General features: G+C 31.0%; 1 protein-coding gene across 2 annotated transcripts; it reads right to left on the bottom strand.

Moving 5' to 3' along the window:
• Positions 1 to 1,767: 1,767 nt before the first annotated feature.
• On the bottom strand, positions 1,768 to 21,348 carry LOC139486279 (leucine-rich repeat-containing G-protein coupled receptor 4-like). 2 transcript variants are annotated; one of them, XM_071271087.1, is made up of 14 exons: positions 21,235 to 21,348; positions 15,905 to 16,090; positions 14,523 to 14,594; positions 13,414 to 13,485; positions 12,101 to 12,169; positions 10,950 to 11,021; positions 10,605 to 10,676; positions 8,520 to 8,591; positions 8,205 to 8,276; positions 5,990 to 6,061; positions 5,552 to 5,706; positions 4,456 to 4,623; positions 3,394 to 3,431; positions 1,768 to 2,328 (listed from the first exon to the last, which is right to left on the bottom strand). In XM_071271087.1, the coding sequence occupies exons 2-14, from the start codon at positions 16,063 to 16,065 to the stop codon at positions 2,317 to 2,319; spliced, it is 1,107 nt and encodes a 368-aa protein (XP_071127188.1). In that variant the 5' UTR covers positions 16,066 to 16,090; positions 21,235 to 21,348; the 3' UTR covers positions 1,768 to 2,316. The 2 variants fall into 2 exon arrangements, with proteins under 2 accessions (XP_071127188.1, XP_071127189.1); XM_071271088.1 differs by having other exon boundaries at positions 21,207 to 21,255.
• Positions 21,349 to 23,997: the final 2,649 nt, after the last annotated feature.

Genomic DNA, 23,997 nt, shown 5'->3' with positions numbered 1-23,997 from the left:
GAAAAGTTGTAAAAGTTACCGTTACAATGAGTTATCTTTTACGGCAAATGTTGACAGCGAAAAATAAAAGTGACCTCAATGGACAAGTGATCTAATTTGTTTATATGGAATGATCACTTGTCTGTAAACACTGGAGTTGTTAGTTCAAACCCCGCTTCAGCAATGTTGTATAGTGGAATTGGAAGTGATGAAATGTAATGGTGTTGTTATAATGCAACATTTTCTTGAGTAGTTAAATGGAAGAACGACTGAAATGATTAGTAAACGAGTTTCACGGCCACCATCATGAATTAATTGAATGATACATTGTTTCTAAACTAACGACATCCTATTTGTGGATGTTATAGAAGAGTAGTAGTCTGTATATCAAGCAGGATTATGTTTGAATTGACCAGTCGACGAACCTGCGATTCTTTTCATAAAAAAATCTTACGATTAAAATTGATCATAAGTTATACTGAAATGTGTATTTTTTAAACTGAAGATTTTTTACAAAAAGAGCCCCAAGATGTTCCTTTTGTAGGTTATGCTATTTTATCAGGTTTTTTTCACTTACGTTTAGCTAATCTTAATCAAACATACCCTGATTATAACTTGGTATGGAAGACGCGCGTTTCGTCTGTATAAGACCAATCAGCAATCAAGTTATCTAACACATATCTCGATGTGCCCATGATTGTCTCAATGTTTGTATTGTTTCATACGCTACAGTGTAATTGTCGGGTCAAATTATGACAGCAAATATTTGATATCTTTGCTAGATTTTGTTTATTGATATTACTCTATGGCTTTGATCTTCAATTCACAATTGTGGCGTGATCGTCAATTTGCAAAGAATTCCACTCAAACTGGTAATAGGAGCCGTCTTGGCCTTGCAGTAAAGTGATATTTTTTGCTCCGTGTTGAAGGCTTTACTGTAATTTTGAGATGAAGATCAGCAATAAAAGCGCTCTTCCTTTGATTTGTTTGTGTTTGGCTGTGTATTTACTGGTTTATGTCAAGGATGGAAACCCCTATCTTTTATTTTCCGTATTATATGATTTGAACATCGGTAAACTACGGTTGTAATTATTGCCTATTATTGAACTTGGAATGTTGGATTTCAACCTTGTCATTATAAGTTTCGGACTTTTAATATTTGGAAATTGGTTATCTTACATTTTTCTGCCAACAAATTACAAAACTATTACAAGACTTCTTAGTTTACAAAATATAGTGTTACGATAAATCGACAGTATAAATAGTTCAACTTTCATAGACTGCTAAAAATCGTGATTAACTATAACCATATATTCCTTATATTGAACTCAAACCCCACCTTCATACGAAAAACACATTTAAGCACAACAGTTGATGATTTAAAGCTTGTTATTTCGTTCCAACTTTTCCAATTTATTCACCAGAACTAAGCAGAGCGATATAGAGGAGCCACATGTAGAACAGGACATCAAGAAGACGACAGGAGCCACATGTAAAACAGGATCTGTTTTCTCATCTGGAGCCCCTGAGATTACCTACGGTTTTTGGAGGGGTTCGTTTTGCTTAGTTGTCAGTTTTCTATATTGTGTTGTGCAACCTGTTGTGCAACCTGTTGTTCGATATTTTTTCGTTTTTTTCTGTTTTTCCCAGGCATTATCGGCTCTTTCGCGACTTATGAGTTTAAATATCCTTTTGGTATCTGTCGCCTCTTTTGAAAAAAGAATCGACCTTTTAGAAATATATTAATGTCTTGTAGATTTGAATTAAAAAACAAAATAAAACATCAAATTCATCCCATTTTTTATTGCAAAAACAAAAAAAATATTCCCATGGCAATTGATGTTAACATGTACCCATGTATATCCCCATAATGTAAAATGAAATAAAATTAATTCAAATGATTAATTAATGTATGATATGTACACAAAAAAAATATGTAATTTTTTTTTTTTTTTTGCAGAAACCAAATGTTTATCCCCACAACCACAATTTAACATCAAATAGAATTAAACAAAATGATAATGTATTTGTACGCAACGATTATAGATAAATTAATATAGATTGGTGTATTTGAAAGCTACTAATGAACATTTTTAGCCTCAATCTTTCCATTTATAAAAGTAAAATAGTAGATAAATGTAATAAGAAAAAAAAACAGAATATTTTAAACTGGTTATCATTCAAAATAAATTTTTCAAAGAAAATAAAAGCAAAGTCTGCATTCATTCATACGCCATCATGTTAAAATATGAAGTCCATTATCCCTATTCTTTATTTCTTTGTACTAGTCAAATCAATATCACGGATGATAATTCCTTTTCCATGTCCTTGCATTTTTCAACCTTTTATCTGAAGAAAATTAAGTATTGGAAAATTATACTGAATTATTTTCTTGCCTCATTGTCAAAACTATGTTACGAAAACAAAATCACCTTCCGTAAACTGCCCAAATTTTACCAACAATTGTTTGAGAAAAATAATAGAGAATGGAAGTATGATATGTATTTTATACACAGATCACTATATCTTATTGCTAATATGACTGCTTAGGTTAATAATTAAACCTTTGCGTTCTGTGGAAGCATGTACTGGTTATTTAAATATGTAAAACTATGGACGTTATAAACTAAACTATATGTATAGACATCCACGGCTCTTAAATATTTGGCTTTTAGCGTTCCTGATGAAGGCCAATCCAGAAAAGCGCTTCGGACGCTTGAAATTATTTAACGTGTTGTTTTCATTTTTAAACTCATTAAATTGTTCCCTGGTCAAGTGAGGCTGTTGAAAGAACAGAGGTCCATAATAGTGTAACCTGAGCTACTTATGTATTTATATATCTGGAACTCATTGCTTAAATAAACATATATGTTATCGTAAGAAAAGAAAAAAGAACTTCAGTAAGAAGACATAAAAAGGTAAACAATTAAAAGTTATGTTTCTACACAAAACTTCCAAACCAAATCTTTGTATCTATGAAAGAATTTAGTTAATATTTTACATAAGTTGTGATTACGAAAGCCTTGACTTTCTTTTAATTTACAAGTTAATCATAAGTTACGCTCATTGAAATCTTAAACGTTTATACAGACAGGAGGTAAACAAAGTGTTCGGAAATATGAATATCATACGCTGTGGACAAACGAACATCACCGCCTAAAAATGAAAATCAGCAATAGGGAGAAATTGTTTGTCTTAAATTTTATTATGTAAGTTTTTGTTTGTGAAAGTTAAATATGTAAATGTGGACCAGAACAGATATTGCTGTTTATATTAGACATGTTTAAAGAAAATTTCCTTGATCAAGATTTCCGCGGTATGATAACAGACTTATTGATCATTTAACACATACATATTATCACTGTAAACATGGTAAAGTTAAGAGGTATGTATTGTATGTTTTAAACAACATACCTGATTTCTTGTCTGTGCTTTTGAATGTTTGCAGGATGCTATAAATACAATTACCAGAGTGAATTTAATGAATAATGAATATATACACATAATTTACTTGTCATTTTGGCTTTATATATAAACACAATTTATTAACAGTTTCACAACGTAACTGAAAAAAAAAATAAACATAACAAGGGTTCATATAAATTTGTAAAGATATTTTCCCTATCTTCCTTGAATTTGCTTTGACACATGGTGTTTTTATTAGCAATTTCAAATCAATAATGTAAACTGGCAATTCGGACAAAAAAGGACTTTATATATATTTCAGATATGAATATGTTTAATTTAATATTTCTATTTTATTAATAAAATGTTTCTATAAGCATTTTCCTAAGATAATTATCAACATTTAATCTATCTTGACGTGGTATTTTGAAAATAAACTGATGCATATAAAAATTATATAGAAATGAGCCAAAAATTAAAAAAAAATGTGAATGAATACAACATTATTAAATATTTTAGAAAACAAAGATCTGTTGACGTGCTGCATCCCAAATGACTCTCTCCTCTATCGACAAAGCTGTGTTGTTAAGTTATCAATTTTGTTAATAGTCAATTTACATCTGCCTAACTTCTTAATTCGATTATGTTTCAATTTCGGTATATCTACATACGCAGCCAGTCTATTGTAAATACATAATTTGCATGTACATTCAGAGAGATCAAAATGGCTTTTGTACAAGCTTTGTACGGTTTTTAATTTGTATTTAGTTCAAGATTTTTTAAAATCGGCATAATTTTTTATGTAATATGTAATCCCGAATATCAATATTTGTATTTATTTGGTATTGTTCATTCATTAAACCTTTAATCATTTTTTGTATTGTGTACAGTATCTTTCTTCGTAATGATAAGAAGTTTTTGTATGAAACATCGTTAACGTACACAGGTAAATACAAATCATTTTGTTGTAAGGTAAACATGGAGTACGGAAATAATTTTTACAAAATAAATAAATCTGTTTGAACACCATATTATCAGGTCATTTTCTCCTGAACTGAAAGTAACATGTACCTGGACAATGTCTTAATCTACACTGTGATAGTTCGGTGTCTTCGCCAACACAATGTTTTCCCCCATCAGATGGCGAAGGGTTATTGCAAATTCGAATCCTATATTTTGTGCCACTCCCGCATGTCACTGAACATGATGTTGTTGACCAAGATCCCCAATGACCATCAACTGAAATACAAATATCATAAAAAAGAATTAACAAACATTGGTAGGTTATATTTTTATTTGCGAAGAAAATTAGTTTAGTTCTTTTTAACAACATTTTTTTATGAATATTAAATTCCTAATTTTATCATGTTTTATCTGCCTATCTTAAATCGAAGGTTCATAACCATGTAAATTGCGTTTAAATCTATTTGATCAAAATTGATCCAAGTTATTTGGATACCGTGAATTTAACAATACATGCAATTTCGTGTCGTGTTTTATTTGAGTTTTTACAAATGTATGTTGTGTTTTATCAGTTTGTGTACTGTTGTTTTTCCTTTCGTCGTTTTTCATTTTTTTTTTTGCCATGATATTGTCAGTTTGTTTTCGACTTATGCGTTTACATGTTTCTTTGGTATCTTTCGCCTCTCTTCAATAGACACCCACAAAACACAAGTAATTTGATATCTATTTAGCATTATTGAGTATAATGATTTTTCATTTGCCACTATTGGGCAGATGTTATGTTTCTATTATATATCTGGTAGAGTATTCTGGTTAAACAAAGTGCCAACGGTTTGTTTCATTTTAGTAGTCACAACCGCCACGTCACCCAACATGTTTCGCCACAAACAACCGACACGTCACCCAACATGTTTCGCCATAGACAACCGATGACGATGCAAGAAAATTAATGTGTTAATAGCGACGTAATGAGGTCCAATTAGTGATGAACAGGCAACATAAGCTTTAAAACCAACCCGACTTGATTCCTCATTTACTGGTATCTTTTATTTTATAGTGTCTTGTTTGTGCACTTTCTCGTTTGGGTGGAATAACTTTATGTGTAATGTGATATATGTTTTCTCATAATTATTATCATCTTTTCGAGAAGCTTGACCTTTTATTCAAGTCTCTGATCCTTAATTCATTAAAACAAACGGCTTACCCGGAATTGTACAGTTAGATATGTCAAATTCAGTGATGTCCGTGACTGAATCAAAGTCTATGCATATTCCTACCAAATCATTGAGTTCAGTTTGAGAAGCTTTCCATTTGAAGAAGTCGGTCATATTGCAACATATTAAGTTGAAACTCAAATAGCTGAAAAATAAATACTATTGCATTCTAATAAAAACTACATCAAAAAGAAGCTACATCAAGGCTAATCAAATCAAACTTAACTACTTATTTGCACCGATGATATATACTTAAGTTGTTTCTTATATAAAAAAAAATATTTTAACGATAATATAAGAACAACTTATAAAATGACTTAAGGTAAACAATATTTATTTTCATTTCTTTTGTTTTTGTGCTTTTACTATTTTTATCATCATATGACATTGATTCTTATAGTATAAAAAGATCTGTTTACATGACGTACAGGGAGGTTATATTGGTAAGTTTTCTAAATATATTGGCTGGTATTGCTGTAAAGGCGTTGTCATTTAAGGTTCTGAAATGAAAACGTTTAAAAAGTTAGTTATGTCAAATTAAATTAAACGATATAATATCTGAGACCTTTCGAAGATTTCAATTTATAACAGCATTGAACCATCATTCAATATGGATGATCTAGAACATAATTTTTTTTCAGTTGATATTGGCATAGATTAACTAGCTTTCAGTAACAGCGAGTACTCTTATATCGGTGCATTGTTTGTTTTGTTCATTATGTTTGTTGTTTCTTTTTTTGTGGTTCGTACCAATCTCTTGAGTAATGTCATTTCTAACTGAGTTTTCAATTTGTTCTTATGTTGTACTTTTACACGACTATATAGCTGGTTAATGGGAGGTTAAAACGATCATACACATGGTGAACAGTATGGTTTTGCTCATTGTTGAAGACTAAATGGTGACCTACAGTTGTTTATATCAACGGCATGTGGGGTCTGTTGAGTAGTTGTATCATTGTCAATCACATCCCATCACATTGCATTTTATTCATTAAATACTACAGTATTGTTTAAGGTTGATTTTTTTACAGTGAATATTGTCATGAAAAGAGCAACACTGGAAAAACTTAGAAGAAACATTGATTTATTGATATATGTCTCACGTCTTGGAACACTTAGCTGTAGATATGCCGGAAATAAACTGGAAATTATACGAAGACACTCTGTACCTCACCGGCCCCCTCATTTAACGCGCTTGCTGTAAAGGTAACAATCGAAAGACCCCAAGTCGACTTGTTCATGTGTTTACTTTTGGTTATTATGCCGTTGGCAAGATGAATCAAGAAACAATTGAAAATTATTCGACAATCATTTAACCGAAATAATGGCATCCGGGACTTGCTACAGGCACGCTACAACGAAAACGTTCAAATTCAGAAGTCTCTCTATCATTTTCCGTCATTGGCAACATGGATTACCTGCTAACTATGTGTTGGATACTAATGTTATACAAGGCCCTTATAACGTCATGTCGCAGTGTATACCATGTGTTCAACTATTATTTATAGTCATTATTTTGTTTTCTCGCGGTGAAAATATCTTAGTGTCGTTTGTTTTCTTTTCATAATGATCTTCCTTCTAAACCTACCTTCACCTTTTCCTGTTTCAAACAAATTACTTATTTTTGATCTTGATGCAGAAACTGTTGTGCATACATCCGTTCACAAAAAAACTCTATCAGCAACCCCTGTTTCAACACAATCTTAGATCCCAATTTATGTTCCAGATTTTGGCAATGTCTGATAACAGAGTTTTCATTCCATAGAACTTACCCTCAGATATCGTTATTTTTTCAAAACAAACAAAATTTCAGATTCATGTATTAGTTCGAAAATTTTCCAAAATAATTTTCATATCTGTCGAAACATGCATATCGCATGGAAAAACTACTTTTTTAAACCTGTTTGGGATATTTAGGTACTGTTGTTCATGTTTAATTCTTCGCCCACAAATATTGTTTGTCAGTAAAACAGACAAAGGTTAGCTAAGATTGTCGTGATTTTAAAGGAACCATTAGATTCACATTCTTGTTTTTATGTTGTTGTTTTTTTAATTTCTTGCCTGGTCGTCTGTTTACAAGATACGATTTTTGATTTGTGTAACAGTTGGTGTATTGCATTCCAGAAAGTTATTTCAACAAAAAATAGCTCCTTGAATAGATTTACTGCGATGACTAATATTTGTTATTGCATGTCCAACAATGTATAGGTATTAATGATTTATTGACTGAACAGTTTTTATAACCTTTTTATTGGTTATAAAAACTTGGACTCGGTATTACTATGATCTCGATCGGTTCAACAACTTTACCAATGTTTCAGTGTGAGAGAACCCTATCTCTTAAACAGTAACAACCAAAGATCTACCATTCAAACTTAATTCTTCACATGGTTATATAAAAACAAAAAAACTAAGTTACACGAGACGTTTCAACCTTTAGCACAGTTCAAATAGTTTTTATTTCAATTGTTAACCTTTCCAGTCAGGCTGAAAGTCACATTCACCAGGAACGCTCACGAAAAAAAAATAATGATCAATGTGTCAATAGTCGAATTTTAGTTTTACCAACCAATATATGATGTCGACCATATATTTGGAGATCTATAATTTCAGTACTTATTTCTGTAAAAACAAAATACTTACATGTATGTTAATGACACAAGATCCTTAAACGTATCTGTTGCAATAGTTGAAATTTTGTTATTATCTAAATATCTGAAAATAGATTAGAGATTAATGAATCGTCAATAAAATACTATTCAAATCTATTGAACACGACATATGATATTAGACTTTCTAGTCTGACAGGAAGTCACATTCATGTGAATTCAAAAAACAAACCACAAATAAAAGTAAAAGGTTTTGACCAAACGAAACGATAAACAAATTTATGATGTTGACCAACTATTTTGAAAATGAAATATATAGGATAACCATTAGTAAAAAAATATCACTTACAGGTTTGTTAATGACATAAGATCCTTAAACGCATCTTTTGCTATAGTTGATATTTGGTTTCTTGATAATTGGCTGAAAATAGATAAGGCATTAATGAATCGTCAGTAAACACCATTTTGAAGCAAGGAGGTCGTTTTGTTTCTTTTTCCATTTTCAATAGCAAGTGAATAATGCTAAAAGTAACTGATGCAATATAATATTATTCATCTAGAAGATTATCTGCATGATAAATATGTAAACAGTTGCGTAATTTGACCCAGTCTAAGAAAATTTCGGACCATGGCAGGGGATTGTTTTATTTACATTTTTTATCTACAAATCCTATTGATCATATTATGGATATAATAATTTAACAATTACATTATAGCAAGGGACATTTTTTAAATATGGAATTATAGGGAGTGGGGGCAGTAAGAATTAAACAAAATTCATAATAAAGCCTTATGAAACGTGGATTTCCCTGCATGATAGCCTCCCTCATTTTGAGAGGGGATTCTAAAGGAGTACTGAACATCATTTTTAAAGCATTACAGACGCAGTGTCTTACACAAGTATGTTAGATATGTTTAAACATATTCATCATGTCAGTCTTCATCCAGTATGTAAAATATTTTTGTGAAAAACATAAAATATGAATGGGATCTCTCCTGTATGTACCTTATTATAATATGAGGTATGTAAAACACTGGGAATATGATATCCAAGATATTTGGTGCTAAGATTTGGAAGGAAAATATTGTTGTTTTATTGCTACAGTTTGATAAAAGGTCAAGTCCTGTATATTAGATATAAAATATACACTTGACAAAATGGAGAAAACAGCACTTCTTGTCACTGAAGAACAAAAGGAAACTATTTACAGTTAATTGGATATTACAATTGAAAGTAGATAGTGACAATGAGATAGAAAGAGTTACAACTATGTCCACACAAACTAGTGACATTGTAAATGAGGATATAGAAGATGGAATTGAAGAAAACCAATTCCTCATAGAACGAGACCAAGAATGTGAGGAATGTCCCTTTTGCTTTTGCAAACCTTGCATTACTAGTGAAAAAAAACAGACAAATGTGGTGGGAAAGTGATCCTCAAGATAGACATCAAAGAAATCATAGAAAGGAGAAGTACAAATATTTCTGGACAATGATGTTTCATCGAGAAGCTTGGGCGAATGACAGATATTTAATGTGAAAACAAGCTGCTCTTGAAAGGGACCCTAAATTCAAAAATGACACATGGCAAAAAAGAGATATTATGCCTAATTGTGTCCTAAAACTGGTAAGAGGGTGGCGTTCAAATCCTGAAAATATTACTTATATGGGCCATCTCTGGGGATAGTTACATAAATTTATAAAAGTGACATTTATTTAATAGGATATAACATTTTTTTAAACATTAGTTGGCACAACTGATTAAAAGACTATCTATATTCTGAAGCTTTGAAATGATTATATAATTGATTGATCCCCTGCAATATGTAAGTAGATTCTCAATTCACAAATGCATGCTTTATATTATATAAAGCCACATGTAGCAGACTACTTCCGTTGTAAACATAAACAGACACAGTTGTTATCATGGATATCTCCTCCTACCTGTCAATCACAGGAATTTGAATTTGAAAAATAGCTGTGCTTCAGGATTTTAATTTGAAATATCTTTATTGTGAGTTATTCTATTTTCTCACTTTTTGGCCTAAACTTACCATTATTTATGATCTGACAACTGTACAAGTTAAGTAAAAGTAAAGCAGATAGCAATTTTTGTATTAATTTTGAAAAATGCTTCTCACTTCTTAACTCTGCCCAATATTTGAATAAAATCATATTTTTATGAATTGTCTCCCTTTTATACCCGAGCCCCGGTCTTTAAGTTAAGAGCGAAAATAACGATAATGATAAAAAAAATAGTATATTCATTTTGGTGTATGCATATTAAAACGCTTTTCTTGATAAATACATGCATCTGGAATATAAAAAATAGAAAGCCACCAACTTATTAAAGCTCAACTTATTCAAGATGTCGATCATAGAATTTTAATACGGGATTTTCAGTCTTTTTTTTATTTTGAAATCAATACTTACAGGACTACCAATGACACAAGATCCTTAAACGTATCTGCTGAGATTATTGAAATTTGGTTACCGCTTAGACCCCTGAAAATAGAGTATGTAACATATAAATAAATTGTCAGTAAAACATTATTCAAATTTATTGAACACGACACGACGTCTTTTATTTAACCTTTCAAATACGACTAAAAGTCACATTCACCAGGAACGCTCACGAAAAGTCCAAACTATTGACACTCAATGTGTGTCAATAGTTTTGACCAACAGGGACGATAAACAAATCCATAATGTCTACATGTACCATATAAATGGAGAATAAAAATGTCAGTACTTCTTTAATCTAAATACAATACTTACATGTAATCCAATGACACAAGATCCTTAAACGTATCTGATGCTATAGTTGAAATTTTATTTCTATCTAATAATCTGAAAAAAAAGAGATAAATGAATCGTCAGTAAAATATTATTCAAATTTATTGAACACGACATGTGTTTTTTGCATAAGCCTGGACGTCATATTCATCAGGAATGCACCAAACAAAACAAAAATTGAAAGCAAAGGCCCATCGATAGTCTAAAAATATTTTGACCAAATGGGATGATTAACAAATTGATGATCATGATGATGTCGACCAAAATATTGGAGACTTTTATTTAAGACAACCATAAGTAAACAATAAAACTAACAGGATAATCAATGACTCAAAAATTAATTCTTAAACTTATCTGTTGCTATAATTTAAATTTGGTTTCCTAGTGAAAGTTTGAAACCAGATAAGGAAATAATGAATCGTAAGTAAAACAATGTTTAAATGTTTTGAATACGACAGTTGTGTTCGTTGTTTGCCTTTCTATTCGAACTTGATGTAACTATCTATCATAAAGGCATATAAATATTTTCAAATAACGTATGTCTTAAAAATATTTTGCAACACCTGATTTTTTAAAACGTTTTTAAAACTGTATACGAATATGAAGGAAAGGGTATTTTTGGCTTAATGTAATAAACTATTTTTTCTGCTATTGTTAACATTGTTAATAGTTTTGACACGAAGTTTTATAAATTCGGGCATGAAATGACGTAATCATGTTATTAAAAAAACCATTAAATTCCATGCTTTTGCTTTGATTTTAAGTGGTTTTTTTCTGCGTTTTAATATTTCAATGTCAATGTTGTTTATACCGGTGACAGCCTTGTCTATCTATTCTTGAATGGGGCAATGAGGACAGACAACAGACTCTTGGCATGCTTCCGGTAGGTATGCAATCAAGCCATTGCGTTTTGGCAATCTCGAATGTACTTGATTCATGCTGTGCTGACACCACTTCCTGATAGTTTCATAGATAGCGGTGTCTGCTCACATTAGTTATTGAAAATAATCTACCATAGCAATAAAACTCCTTAAATGTTATGTTATCGTGTACGATCAACTTATCCATGATGTCGATCATAGAATTCGAATACTTGAATTTCAGTCTTTTTTTCATTTAAAATCAATACTTACAGGGTTTTCAATAACACACACTTAAACGTATCTGCTGCGATTATTGAAATTTGGTTATTGCTTAGAACCCTGCAAAAAAAATAGTACTCCATATCTACACTACACAAGAACTATATAATTTATATAATCAGTCTGATAAAATCTTATTCTACTATCATTACTATAGAAAACCAGTCTTTAAATAAATATTGGGATGAGATGCTTCTAACCAGATTTATCAATTTATTCTTGGTAATAATACATCTGATACTACAAGATCTGCCGCATGACCAATGTCGGTTTCCGGAATCATGAATCAAGTGACACTTTATTCAATTGTTGTTTGCCAATTGATCCCTTTTTTAGGAATTTTTACATTTATCAGGAATGCTAACAAAATATAGAAAGCCAAAGATTTATAAATGCTTGTGAAGCTTTAAAACCAAAAGGGACGATCAATCAATTCCTGATATCGAACATAGTATTGGAAAACTGGAACGCCCGTCTTTTTTTATTTTATTATAAAACGAATTTTAACAAGGAATACAAGGAGACAACACCATTAAACGCAACTGGTGAAAAATATATTTGGTTTGGGGATCAAGACTTGAAAATGCCATGTTGGTAAAATCACATATAGAGAAATACATTTAGTTTGTGGATAAAGATCTGAAAATACCATGTACATAAAAACATTTAGTTTGTGAATTAAGATCTCAAAATACCATGTAGATAAAGACATTTAGATTGTGGATCAAGATCTGAAAATCCATGTCGATCGGACAATACCATATAGATAAAAACATTTGGTTTGTGGATCAAGATCTGAAAATCCATGTCGATAAATCCATTTGGTTTGTGGATCAGGATCTGAAAATACGATGTAGATAAAAACATTTAGTTTGTGGATCAAGATCTGAAAATACAATGTAGATAAAGACATTTAGATTGTGGATCAAGATCGGACAATACCATATGGATAAAGACATTGGGTTAGTGGATCAATATCTGCAAATACCATGTTGATAAAGACATTTGGTTTGTTGATCAAGGTCGGAAAATACCGTGTAGATACAGATATTGGGTTGGTGGATCAAGATTTCAAAATATCATATACTAGATAAATACATTTGGTTTGTGGATCAATATCTGAATATACCATGTAGATTAATATATTTGTAAAAGAATAAATGAATCATCAGTAAAAGACGATTCACTTTTTTTGGACTTGACACGTGTTTTGATTTAAACCAATCTGCCATGGGGTCACATACAACCAAGACGTTCAATATAAAAGCAAGATTTACATGGTTTTCAATGAAACAAGTACTTACATGGTTTTTATTGAAACAAGACCATTAAACACATTTGCTGTTAAAGATGAAATTTGGTTGAATCCTAAATCTCTGAAAAGAGTTAAAGAATTACCATGATTAAGATTTGTCATTAAAAACACTTTTCAAATTACCCGCGTTAATAGAACAAAGGGGTAGTACTTGACGTATTGACTGTTGTAGCGGAAATTTGATTTCCAGTTAAACTTTGAAAATGATAAAGATTTAATGAAATGTAAACACTATTAACATTTAGTGAACACGCCACTGGTCTTTGATTTAAAAAATAGAGAAATTCATATGTTGCTGAATACCAATTATGGAAGCGAAGCATTTTTTTTTTAACGTAGCAGAAATATGAGACAAATGGTAAACATTACAGTGTCTATTGACAAAAGAGGTCACGTGTGATTGATAACAAATATTAAATGATATAGCCAAACACAAATAAAAATAGCAATTTTTACATGTTATACGTCTGCAGCGTTTTTTCTAGATTTACTTCCGTCACGAACGATAAAAGCCAAATATTTGGAAGCCATAGATGGTTAAGTAACCATACGAACGACAAGTTTGATAACTAAAAGGGACCCAAACAATCTATCCAAATCAATATAAAATCAACTTTGCATGAATGTGTTGGAATCTTTGTTTCAAATGATTAAAAATTAGACACACGGACAAAGGAATGGTTTACATGCAAAAAAGGTAGATAATAATACAAGCAAAACTGCATACATCGACCAAAACGAACCTATGAAACATTCTAACAAAATCAATCTAAAATCAACTTTGCCTGAATTTGTTGGAACTTTTGATTCTAATGATTAATGAATTGATACATGGACAATTTAAGAATGGTTTACATGCAAAAATGGTTGATAATTGGTGTTTGCAAATTGAGGCACTTTTCTGTTTTTGTTTTAATTCGTAAGGAATTCAAGGAATTCTTAACAGTTGCTAAAGGTAGAAATCATAGGATGTATTCATGCTTGAAAGGAACTATGACCATAATCATGATTAGAGACTATCAACTCATTTATAATGCCGCACATTAAATTAGACAGCTTTAATTTTAGTAATTCATTTATTGAATAAACAGAACTTACAATAGTTCCAACGATGTAAGATTAATAAACGCATCTGCTGCTATGGTTACAATGTTGTTTTGTTTTAGATCTCTAGAAAGAGATAAAGAATTAATGTATTGTCATTAAAATATTATTCAAATGCATCAAACGCGTTTATTAAATTAGCTTTTCAATATGTCCTGCAATCTTATTCATCAGTAAGACTCAAGAGAATACAAAATGTAAAGTAAAAGTGTATCGATATGGAGAAATTGTGTAAGCGTCAAATATATGTACAACCTCAAATATATGTCCTTCACTTAGGTCTATATCCGTGACGTCATGACACTCAAATCTGTGGATTTTTTTTATTCAAAGCAGTGTCCTTTTCATAAGGTGTACACTTTCAGTAATGTGTCTTTACTGGGGACATGCTCAAATAAACTATGTCGGGGTGTATTAAGCGCCACCAGTGACTTTCTGGATTTATTGTTGATTTCTTTAGATAAAAATATGTACGAAATATGTTCCACTATACGAAAAGCAAGCATGAAAAATGCTTGTTTTATCTTTAAAATAGGGGCGAAATATACCACTACACTTAAACTCATAAGTCGTAAATATACTGAAAACGCCATGGCAAAAAAAAATAAGAAGACTAACAGACAAACAACAGTACACCAAACAATCAGAAAACACTCAAAACTGAGCAACAAGAACCCAACCAAAAACTGTTTTGCTGATAAACATGCTGAACACTTTTTGGGAGGCGGAATTTGCCACTTGGTCATTCCTTCCCAAGCAGCATTGCGGTTGCGCTCAGTCATTCGATTCATTTACCTTACTAGAAATAAAAGTTAGGCTACGCAACTGTCAATTCTACCCTTTCGGAGCACCTGATATCACCCCAAGATTTTAGTGGGGTTCGTATTGCTCAGTCTTTAGTTTTCTATGTGTTTTGTATACTGTTGTTTGTCTGTTTGACTTTTTCTTTTTTAGCCATGGCGTTTGTCAGTTTATTTACGACTTATTAGTTTGAATGTCCCTCTGGTATTGTTCGCCTCTCTTTTATAGCTTATCTAGAACTGTGATGTTAGAAAAAATTGGAAAACAAACAAAGTTTAAAAGGCCATGAATCATAAGAGCGACACTGAAATCACAAAACAAAAAAGAAGAATGACGAAAGACGAAAATTAACGATCAATATTATGTTTCACTGTTTTGTCATCAAGGCTCCTTTACTTATTTTTGACGAACAACAATAGAAGAGAGAGAGAGATAGAGAAAGAGAGAGAGAGAGAGAGAGAGAGAGAGAGAGAGAGAGAGAGAGAGAGAGAGAGAGAGAGAGAGAGAGAGAGAGAGAGAGAGAGAGAGAGAGAGAGAGAGAGAGAGAGAGGAGAGAGAGAGAGAACCACACTTACAATTGTGTTGTAGTATTAGGTATACCATCAGGTATATCTACTAGATTTTGTTGGTTGCATTTCACTTCTGTGCCTGGGCAATCACAGGAAAATTCTAAACACGGATTGGCACAAGCTGTTTGCAATGAGCCAATGATTACAATAATCGTTACGGTTAACATGATTCTAAAACTCGTCTCCTTTGTCCTTTTAAAAATAAACAATAAAAATATCAAATGAAATAAGTGCATAATGTGCAGCCATATCTGTAAATATTTACAAAATTTATCGGCTTCGTTGTTAAACATCTTTGACATAGATAGATAAGTATATAAGAAAATTACAGCACCTAAACCTTTCTTTCATATAAAAATTTAGTTATACTTAAAAACACTGGTCTATCATCACTATTTTTTTATAGTTTTTTGTCCATACTTACCAGTGTAGAATCATCTAATTTCCCTTCGACTGTTGATGTTTTGAAAACAATTTTATAAATGTAAGAAGATGTGGTATGATTGCCAATGAGACAACTCTCCACCAGAGGCCAAATGACATAGACGTTAAAAAAATGAGTCCCTCTACGGCCTACAAGAATAAGCAAATCAAATACCTTATAGTAAGATATAGAAGGGCCTGAACTGTAAATGTATTTTTGTATTGTTTTCAATAACGATATCGCTATTTTTAAATGCATTTTGTTCTTTATCACAGATTAACAGTCAATGTATCATTTATCACCAGAATAACTTTTTCTCTGAAGTACAAAAATGTTATAACAGTCCAAATATTCTTCAAAAGTTTAATATAAAAAAAAAGGTTCTGTATGATTTCAAATGACACAACTATCCGTCAGTGACCAAATGAAAAAGTTAACAACAATAAGCCATCTTATGACATTCAACAATGTTTAAAACCCATACGCATAGTAAGCTATTAAGAACCAAGAAATGTCGAATGTCGAATGTAAAACAAATCAAAAGAGAAAACTAATGTCCTGATTTATGTACAAAACCATTAACAAAAAATAATATGATACACATCAATAAACGACAACAACTGAATAACAGGCTTCTGACTTGGCAAAGGCAAATACAGAATATTGGGGGTTGGACTTGTTTGCTGGTACAAAAAAAACCTCCTCCTAACCTGATACCGTGTAACAGTACAGTATAAGAGCATATACATTAGCAACTGCAAACACAACTACTGCTGTTAAATTTACACAAAATCATGTTATGTTTCGGATCTATTAGACGTAATAACAAAACTATTTAAATTGGCGTGATCAGTGGCAGAAAGTCATAAAAGTACTCGAATACCAGTTCCAATCATACTGGTCCTTTTGCAATGTTTTGTATATGATAGTTTATCTCTGGGATTAAGACATTTCTAGCATTTATTATTTTTGCCAATTGAAAAAAAAACACCTAGAAAACCAAAGTAAATGACGAATTGTAATCAAGGGCAATACAAATGATAGGAATTATTTAACTGATTTGGTAAAATATTAAATGTTATGTTAATCTAGAATTGATTTCTTGGCAATTGTAATGTTAAGACTTAACGCCTGACTTCCTATTTGGGCATTTCATTTCTGGGTTATGAATTTCTAATAATTCGGGAAATTTTAATGCTTTCTCGACAATAAATGACACAACAGAACGATGATATGGTAGGAATTGTATACTTTTTCTTAATTGTGAGTATATAAATATAATAAGATGTTGTATGATTACCAATGAGACAACTATCAACCAAAGTTGAAGTGAAGTAGATGTAATCAATTACAGGCAACCAGACGGACTTCATCAAAGAAAAGAAAAACAAAATACTTTAGAGTCGGCAATAAAAGGCATCGAAATGAAAAATATTAAAAAATTTAATATTGAAAACTACCGGCCTCATTTTTAACAAAACAATTCATTAAGATCATATATAATTGTTCAGTGAGGGATTATCTTTTGTTTATTTACAGTCCAAATATATAAATTATAAAATGAGTTTAGCTATATTTTATTCCACACTGCCAAAACCAATGCCCCTCCTTACTTAACATACAGTATAACCTTATGCGTTACTGTTTGACGTGAACTTGACTGATCGGTGAATGATCGGTGACGGATGTTTGACTGATCGATGACTGATCGGTGATCGATGACCCATAGAATCCGTCAGATACGTCAAATAAGCTATATGGGAGTTACCGTGATAACGGTCAGCGATCGATCAGTAAATTGATTTTATGCACGGATCGGACGGATAATTAAAATTCTTATGTAAAACGAACTCCACAGTTTTTACAGTCGATAAATGCGGACCTCTAATAAGACACCTTTACTCATTAATTATGTACCACTAAAAAGCGTTATTTGTGATTAGTTATATAAAAGGCCTCAAGAAAATTTTCTTTGGTAGAAGTTAAAATAAAAGAAAGGATCAAAATACTTAAGCTTTAGTTTGTGTTAAATAAGAATGCAATCATTTCATTATTTTGAAATTTAATTTCAGTATTTTTGTTCACCAGGATTTGTTGTTTTTCATAAAATATTCTGCATTTCAGGGAAAAGATACTAAATTTTTGTTCGTGTTGCTTAGAAATGCAAATATTTCTTCTTTTAAATCAGAAATAATGCAACATCAGTCATAACTAATGCATTCAGATAAGTAATTTTGTATAATATATGAATTATTGAAGGATAAATATGCATAAACTTTTTTTTGTTAAATATAAAATTCAATTATTTCTTTATTTTAATGGAAATTACTGATCGCCTGTGGCTTTTTGTACTTTTTATGGTTCAGGATTGGTTATGTTTTATAAAATAAAAATAATATCTAAGAAAATATACTAAAATGTTGTTTGCATTGTTTAAAATTACAAATTTTCTTCTTTTGATAAACAATAATGTAACTAGTCATTTCAAAGTCCTCGAATACGATTTGTTTTGTAAGAATTTTGATAATGGAAGGAGAAAATTACTTAAACTTTTGTTTTGTGTGGAACAGTAATGCAATAATTTCTTTATTTTGATAGAAATATTGAACCGTCATTTCATTTTGGTACATTTTGTACATCTGGATCGGTTGTTTTTCATAAAATATGTTAAATGTCAGGAAAAAGATACTAAATTTGTGTTCGCGTTGCTTAAAAATGCAAGTATTTCTTCTTTTATATCAGATATAATGCAACGTTAACTGCAATCAGTCATTAAAAATGCATTTTGATAAGTAAGTTTGTTTAAAAAGTGAATAATTGAAGGACAAATATGCATAAACATTTGTTTTCATAGAAACGAATGCAATGATTTCTTTATTTTAATTAAAATTATTGACCGCAATTGGATTTTAGTACTTTTAATAGTTTAGGATTGATTGATTTCCATCAAAGTTAAAGAATATCAGAGAATATATACTTAAATATTGTTCGCATTATTTAAAATTACCAATTTTCTTCTTTTGATAAACAATAATGCAACATTATTCGTAACTAGTTATTTCAGTCTTGCAATAAGTTTTTTTTTTTGTAAGAATTTTGTTAATGTACGGAGAAATTACTCAAACTTTTGTTTTGTGTTGGTAAACAAACTTGTATATACGAATGCAAAAATTTCTTAATTTTGATAGGAATTATGAACCGTCATTTGATTTCGGTTCTTTTTGTACATCAGGATTGGTTGTTTTCATAAAATATGCGGAATTTGAGGGAAAAGATACTGAATTTTTGTTCGTTTGCCTAAAAATGCAAAAAAAATCTTCTGTTTTATCAGAATAAATACATCTTTTTCAATCATTTATAATTAATGCTTTTAAAAAAGTAATTTTGTATTAAATGTGAATAATTGGAGGATAAATATGCATAAACTATTTTTTTGTTAGATAAGAATGCAATAATTTCTTTATTCTGATAAAATTTATGAACCGTCATTTGATTTCGGTTCTTTTTGTACATCAGGTTTGGTTGTTTTTTAATAATAATGACATAAAATATGCTGAATTTGAGGGAAAAGATACTAAACTTTTGTTCACATTGCTTAAAAATGCATAAATTCTTCTTTTATATCAGAAATAATGCAACATATGTGGCAATCATTTATAAATAATGCTTTTAGATACGTAATTTTGTATTAAAAGTGAATAATTGAAGGATAAATATGCATAAACTTTGTTTTTGTTAGATAAGAATGCAATAATTTCTTTATTTTAATTGAAATGATTGATCGCCATTGGAATTTGGTACTTTTTATAGTTTAGGATTAATTGTTTTTCATAAACGTTAAAGAATATCAGAGAAAATATACTAAAATGTAGATCGCATTGTTTAAAATTACCAATGTTTCTTCTTTTGATGAAAAATGATGTTTTTTTTAACTAGTTATTTCAAAGGCCTCAAGATAAGATTTTCTTTATAAGAACTCGAAAACATTTGTTTTTGTTTTAAATAGAATGCATCATTACTTTAATTGAATGGAACTTTTTGGCGGCCATTTGATTTTTTAACATCATAATGGGTTATTTTCCACAAAATTAAATAAATATCAGAGGAAAGATACAACAAGTCATTCGCATTGTTTTAACATTACCAAATAACAAATATTTCTTCTTTGGATATAAAATGTAACAACCTTTTTTTGTAATTTGTTATTTCAGTAAACATGGTAAAGACACCAGATAAGTTTATTAAAAAGTTTAAGATAATAAGTATAACAAACTTAAAAATATTGAAAATAAGACACCAAAATTACAATAAATGATCACTTCATTTCATTATCAAGAGCATTTTCGTAAAATCACAATCGCGATAAACACCGTGACTGGGAGTGGTTCTGAACCGTCAGACTATGGTTCAATATACCATTTTCAAATTAAACACTATTTTCAAATTACTGACTTTTAACTCCAGAGTTTAAATGTTTTCGACAGGTTACCGTCTTTGTGGTAGGACATCCTGGTACTCGTTCAAGTAAAAGCAACATAAACAAGTGAAATCAAGCTTTCAATCTGTACAATTTTTGGGGGAAAATAACTGTTTTATGTTTTCTATACACGACAATATCATCGGAAAACAGTAAACTTCCCTCCAAATAATTTGCTCCGATTATATATTTGATTTTACTTCCTTTGTTTGCTCTTACTCGACTGAGTACCAGGATGTTCTACCACAGCGTAGGCTACCTGTCAAAATATTATATAATCTGGATTCATCACTCGATAATATAAACATGATCTAAATGTAAATAAAACTGTATATTATGTTTGAAGTTCTCACTTGTACATTTGTAGGTATAACACTTAATATAGCATAATTTAAATCTTAACTTACTTTTAGAATAATTTCAGAAACGTCTTACCTTGGCGAGATATAACTGAGTAATAATACCGTAAGCCGTGGTTTTCTTTATACAAATGTTGATATGTGCGTACGTGTCAAAACCAAGCCTATGCTGACTCAAACAATAGCATCTGTATCGTAAGAAGAACTTTCATTTAGAAAGAACATTTATATTTAGAAAAATAATGTAACAGATTGTAATTTTATAATTAAAAAAAGATGTTTTAAAATCGATTATTATATCAAATGTCCATTATTTTATGTCGTTGAGTAAAGAATAAGAGTACAAAATATATAATGAATATTAGAGAAAGCAACTGAGGCGATCATTGGTCATTATTTTCATTTTTTAAATCAAGTAGAAAATAATGATGATGTAGCGATACAATTTCCAAGTATAACTATTGCTTTTCATATGGAATTTATTCCAATACTAACTATGGACGATTACCTTTAAAATATTCCCTATACATGCTATAGTCCAGCGGATATCAGAATAATTGATCACTTTATGGTAAAAGCATGAAACTTGGCATAGTGAAAGATTAAGGGGTATAGACAAAATTCAGATATGGAGCCACGAAAAAAAATTCCAATATGGCCGCAAAATTCAAGATGGCCGACATAAGTATAACATAATTCACTTGATGAAGTCTTCCAATTTTAATGGGTTTAGAAGATGTCACAAACTTAAGGAAATACAATTAACATATGTCAATCATTTTTTTTTAAACCTTATAATACATAAATCATCAAAATGGCGTCCAAATTCAAAATGGCGCGTCAAAATGTCTAAGTTTGACAGTATACGTATGTATACACCATCAATGTGTGATAGAAAGTTACCAAATCCGTGAAACTGATCATTTGATATCGATAAAGGCCTACATTGTATTATTTACATACCTGGGTGCATAGATAATATTTAAAAAATGACGGCAAAATTCAAAATGGCGCCGTTTAACATGTCAAAATTTGACGTCTGTTTTTAAAAATGGTATAAAAATGATTAAAAACCAATGGATCATTGATTTCAATACAAGCACTTTTATACAAACATATTATTATTTAATGTAACAGGTGACATTAACTTTGAAATAAAAATGGCCGATACAACTCAAAATAGCGTCTTTGACGAGTTCTTATTTCACAGTTACAGGTAGTGACCTTAGAAAATTTCACAATTTTCCTGAAATGAAAAAAAAAAACCAACATATGCAGTATTGAATCAGTACAAAGAGTATTTCTTTTTTAGAAATGAGATAAGAAATTAAAAAAGAACTCGCAAGTAACTATTTAACATAACAACATCAAAAGAAAGCACAGTCTCAATCAGTTTCTCTTTCACAGTCCGGTAAGCAGTTGCATAATGCTGTGTATTTGAATGCTGCTTGCAAGAATTTACATGCATGACATTGAAGCTTCAGCAAGCACAGTCCAGAAAGGTATCCAAGTACCATCCAGTTTTTGCCAACCAAATAAATCTGGTGATGGCATACTTGAATTTGAAACTAAACAATTGCCCCCAAATAACACTACCTTGGTAAGCTGCACGTTTCGTATGTTCAATGAAGAAGTGCATCTCGTGTTGGAGAAATATTGTCAATTGTTCTTGTCTTCTGCATGAATAACTGTTTTTTAAATTCATTCACCATATTAGCTGTACTAGACCGATCATACAAAAGCACAACATATCGTTCTATTACTTTTAACACTTTTAAAATTTGCACTTCATTTGGATTCTCAATAACCTGCAGAAATGCTCCTGACAACTACTCATATACGGACCATGTGTCCCAAGCTGATTTCTTACCTTTCCCAGAAAAAGCTGAGACTGTGTCACAACCGGTAAATGATCGAATGGAAAAGTGGAAAGACTTTCAATTTCAATGGTCCTAGAGCAAGGCACAATCCATGAATTGAAATATATCGGAAGTTCTTCCCAGCGCCAAATCCTATCCACAGATGTTCAGCCATTTGAATTTCCCTTTTAATACAGCTGGGAATGAGGACATATCAATTGAAAGCTCTCCCTCAACTAATGGGATATCTGGTTCGCTGAATCTTAGTACAGCTGGTGGAAGATTTGAATAACTCTCTGGTAAAAGAGGCACTCTCTTTGACTGGCATTTCAACATAGGTTCAGATTGGTCAAATGTTTGAACAACGCCTTGAACATCCTCTGAAATATGTTGGAATAAAGATATACCTGTACCATGGAATGCATCTTTTAACGAGATACTGCTTGGATTGTGATCAATGTTGTCTACAACAGATGAAGTAAATACATTTTGTAGTAGATTGGTAGGGCAAACAATACCTTCTTGGACATAACGACGACAAGCATCATTGGCCATGGAAGTAGAAATGTCTAACACTCGATCGTAGGAGACAGACAGTCCAAGTTTGAAGAAAGTGTCTACTAGATTACGTTTTATAGTCTTACAGTGGATTATGACTCCCAAATAAGCCGAACTGCAGGTTCATGATCTTTCATGTGACGGTTGGATAGTTTCTTTGTACAACCATACAACCACTTTTGTTAATGTCTACTGAGAATATGAACGATCCTGAATGTTGGGTCCAAACTGAATCATACTGACCAAAGAAAGCAATGACTGGGGTACAGAGGCTTCCTGACATCCCTTTGGGAAGGTTCCTTTAAATTCTAAATTTGATGCGAAAATATCTTTACGAACAAACCTAGCTGCTTTTGATATGTTGACAAACTCATTATCAAAGTCTTCTAATCAGTCTCTCTTCAATGCAGGACTAATGTCAT

Source organism: Mytilus edulis, chromosome 8, assembly GCF_963676685.1.
Source record: "Mytilus edulis chromosome 8, xbMytEdul2.2, whole genome shotgun sequence".
Lineage (NCBI taxonomy): Eukaryota > Metazoa > Mollusca > Bivalvia > Mytilida > Mytilidae > Mytilus > Mytilus edulis.
This window is presented reverse-complemented; position numbering and strand designations above follow the sequence as displayed.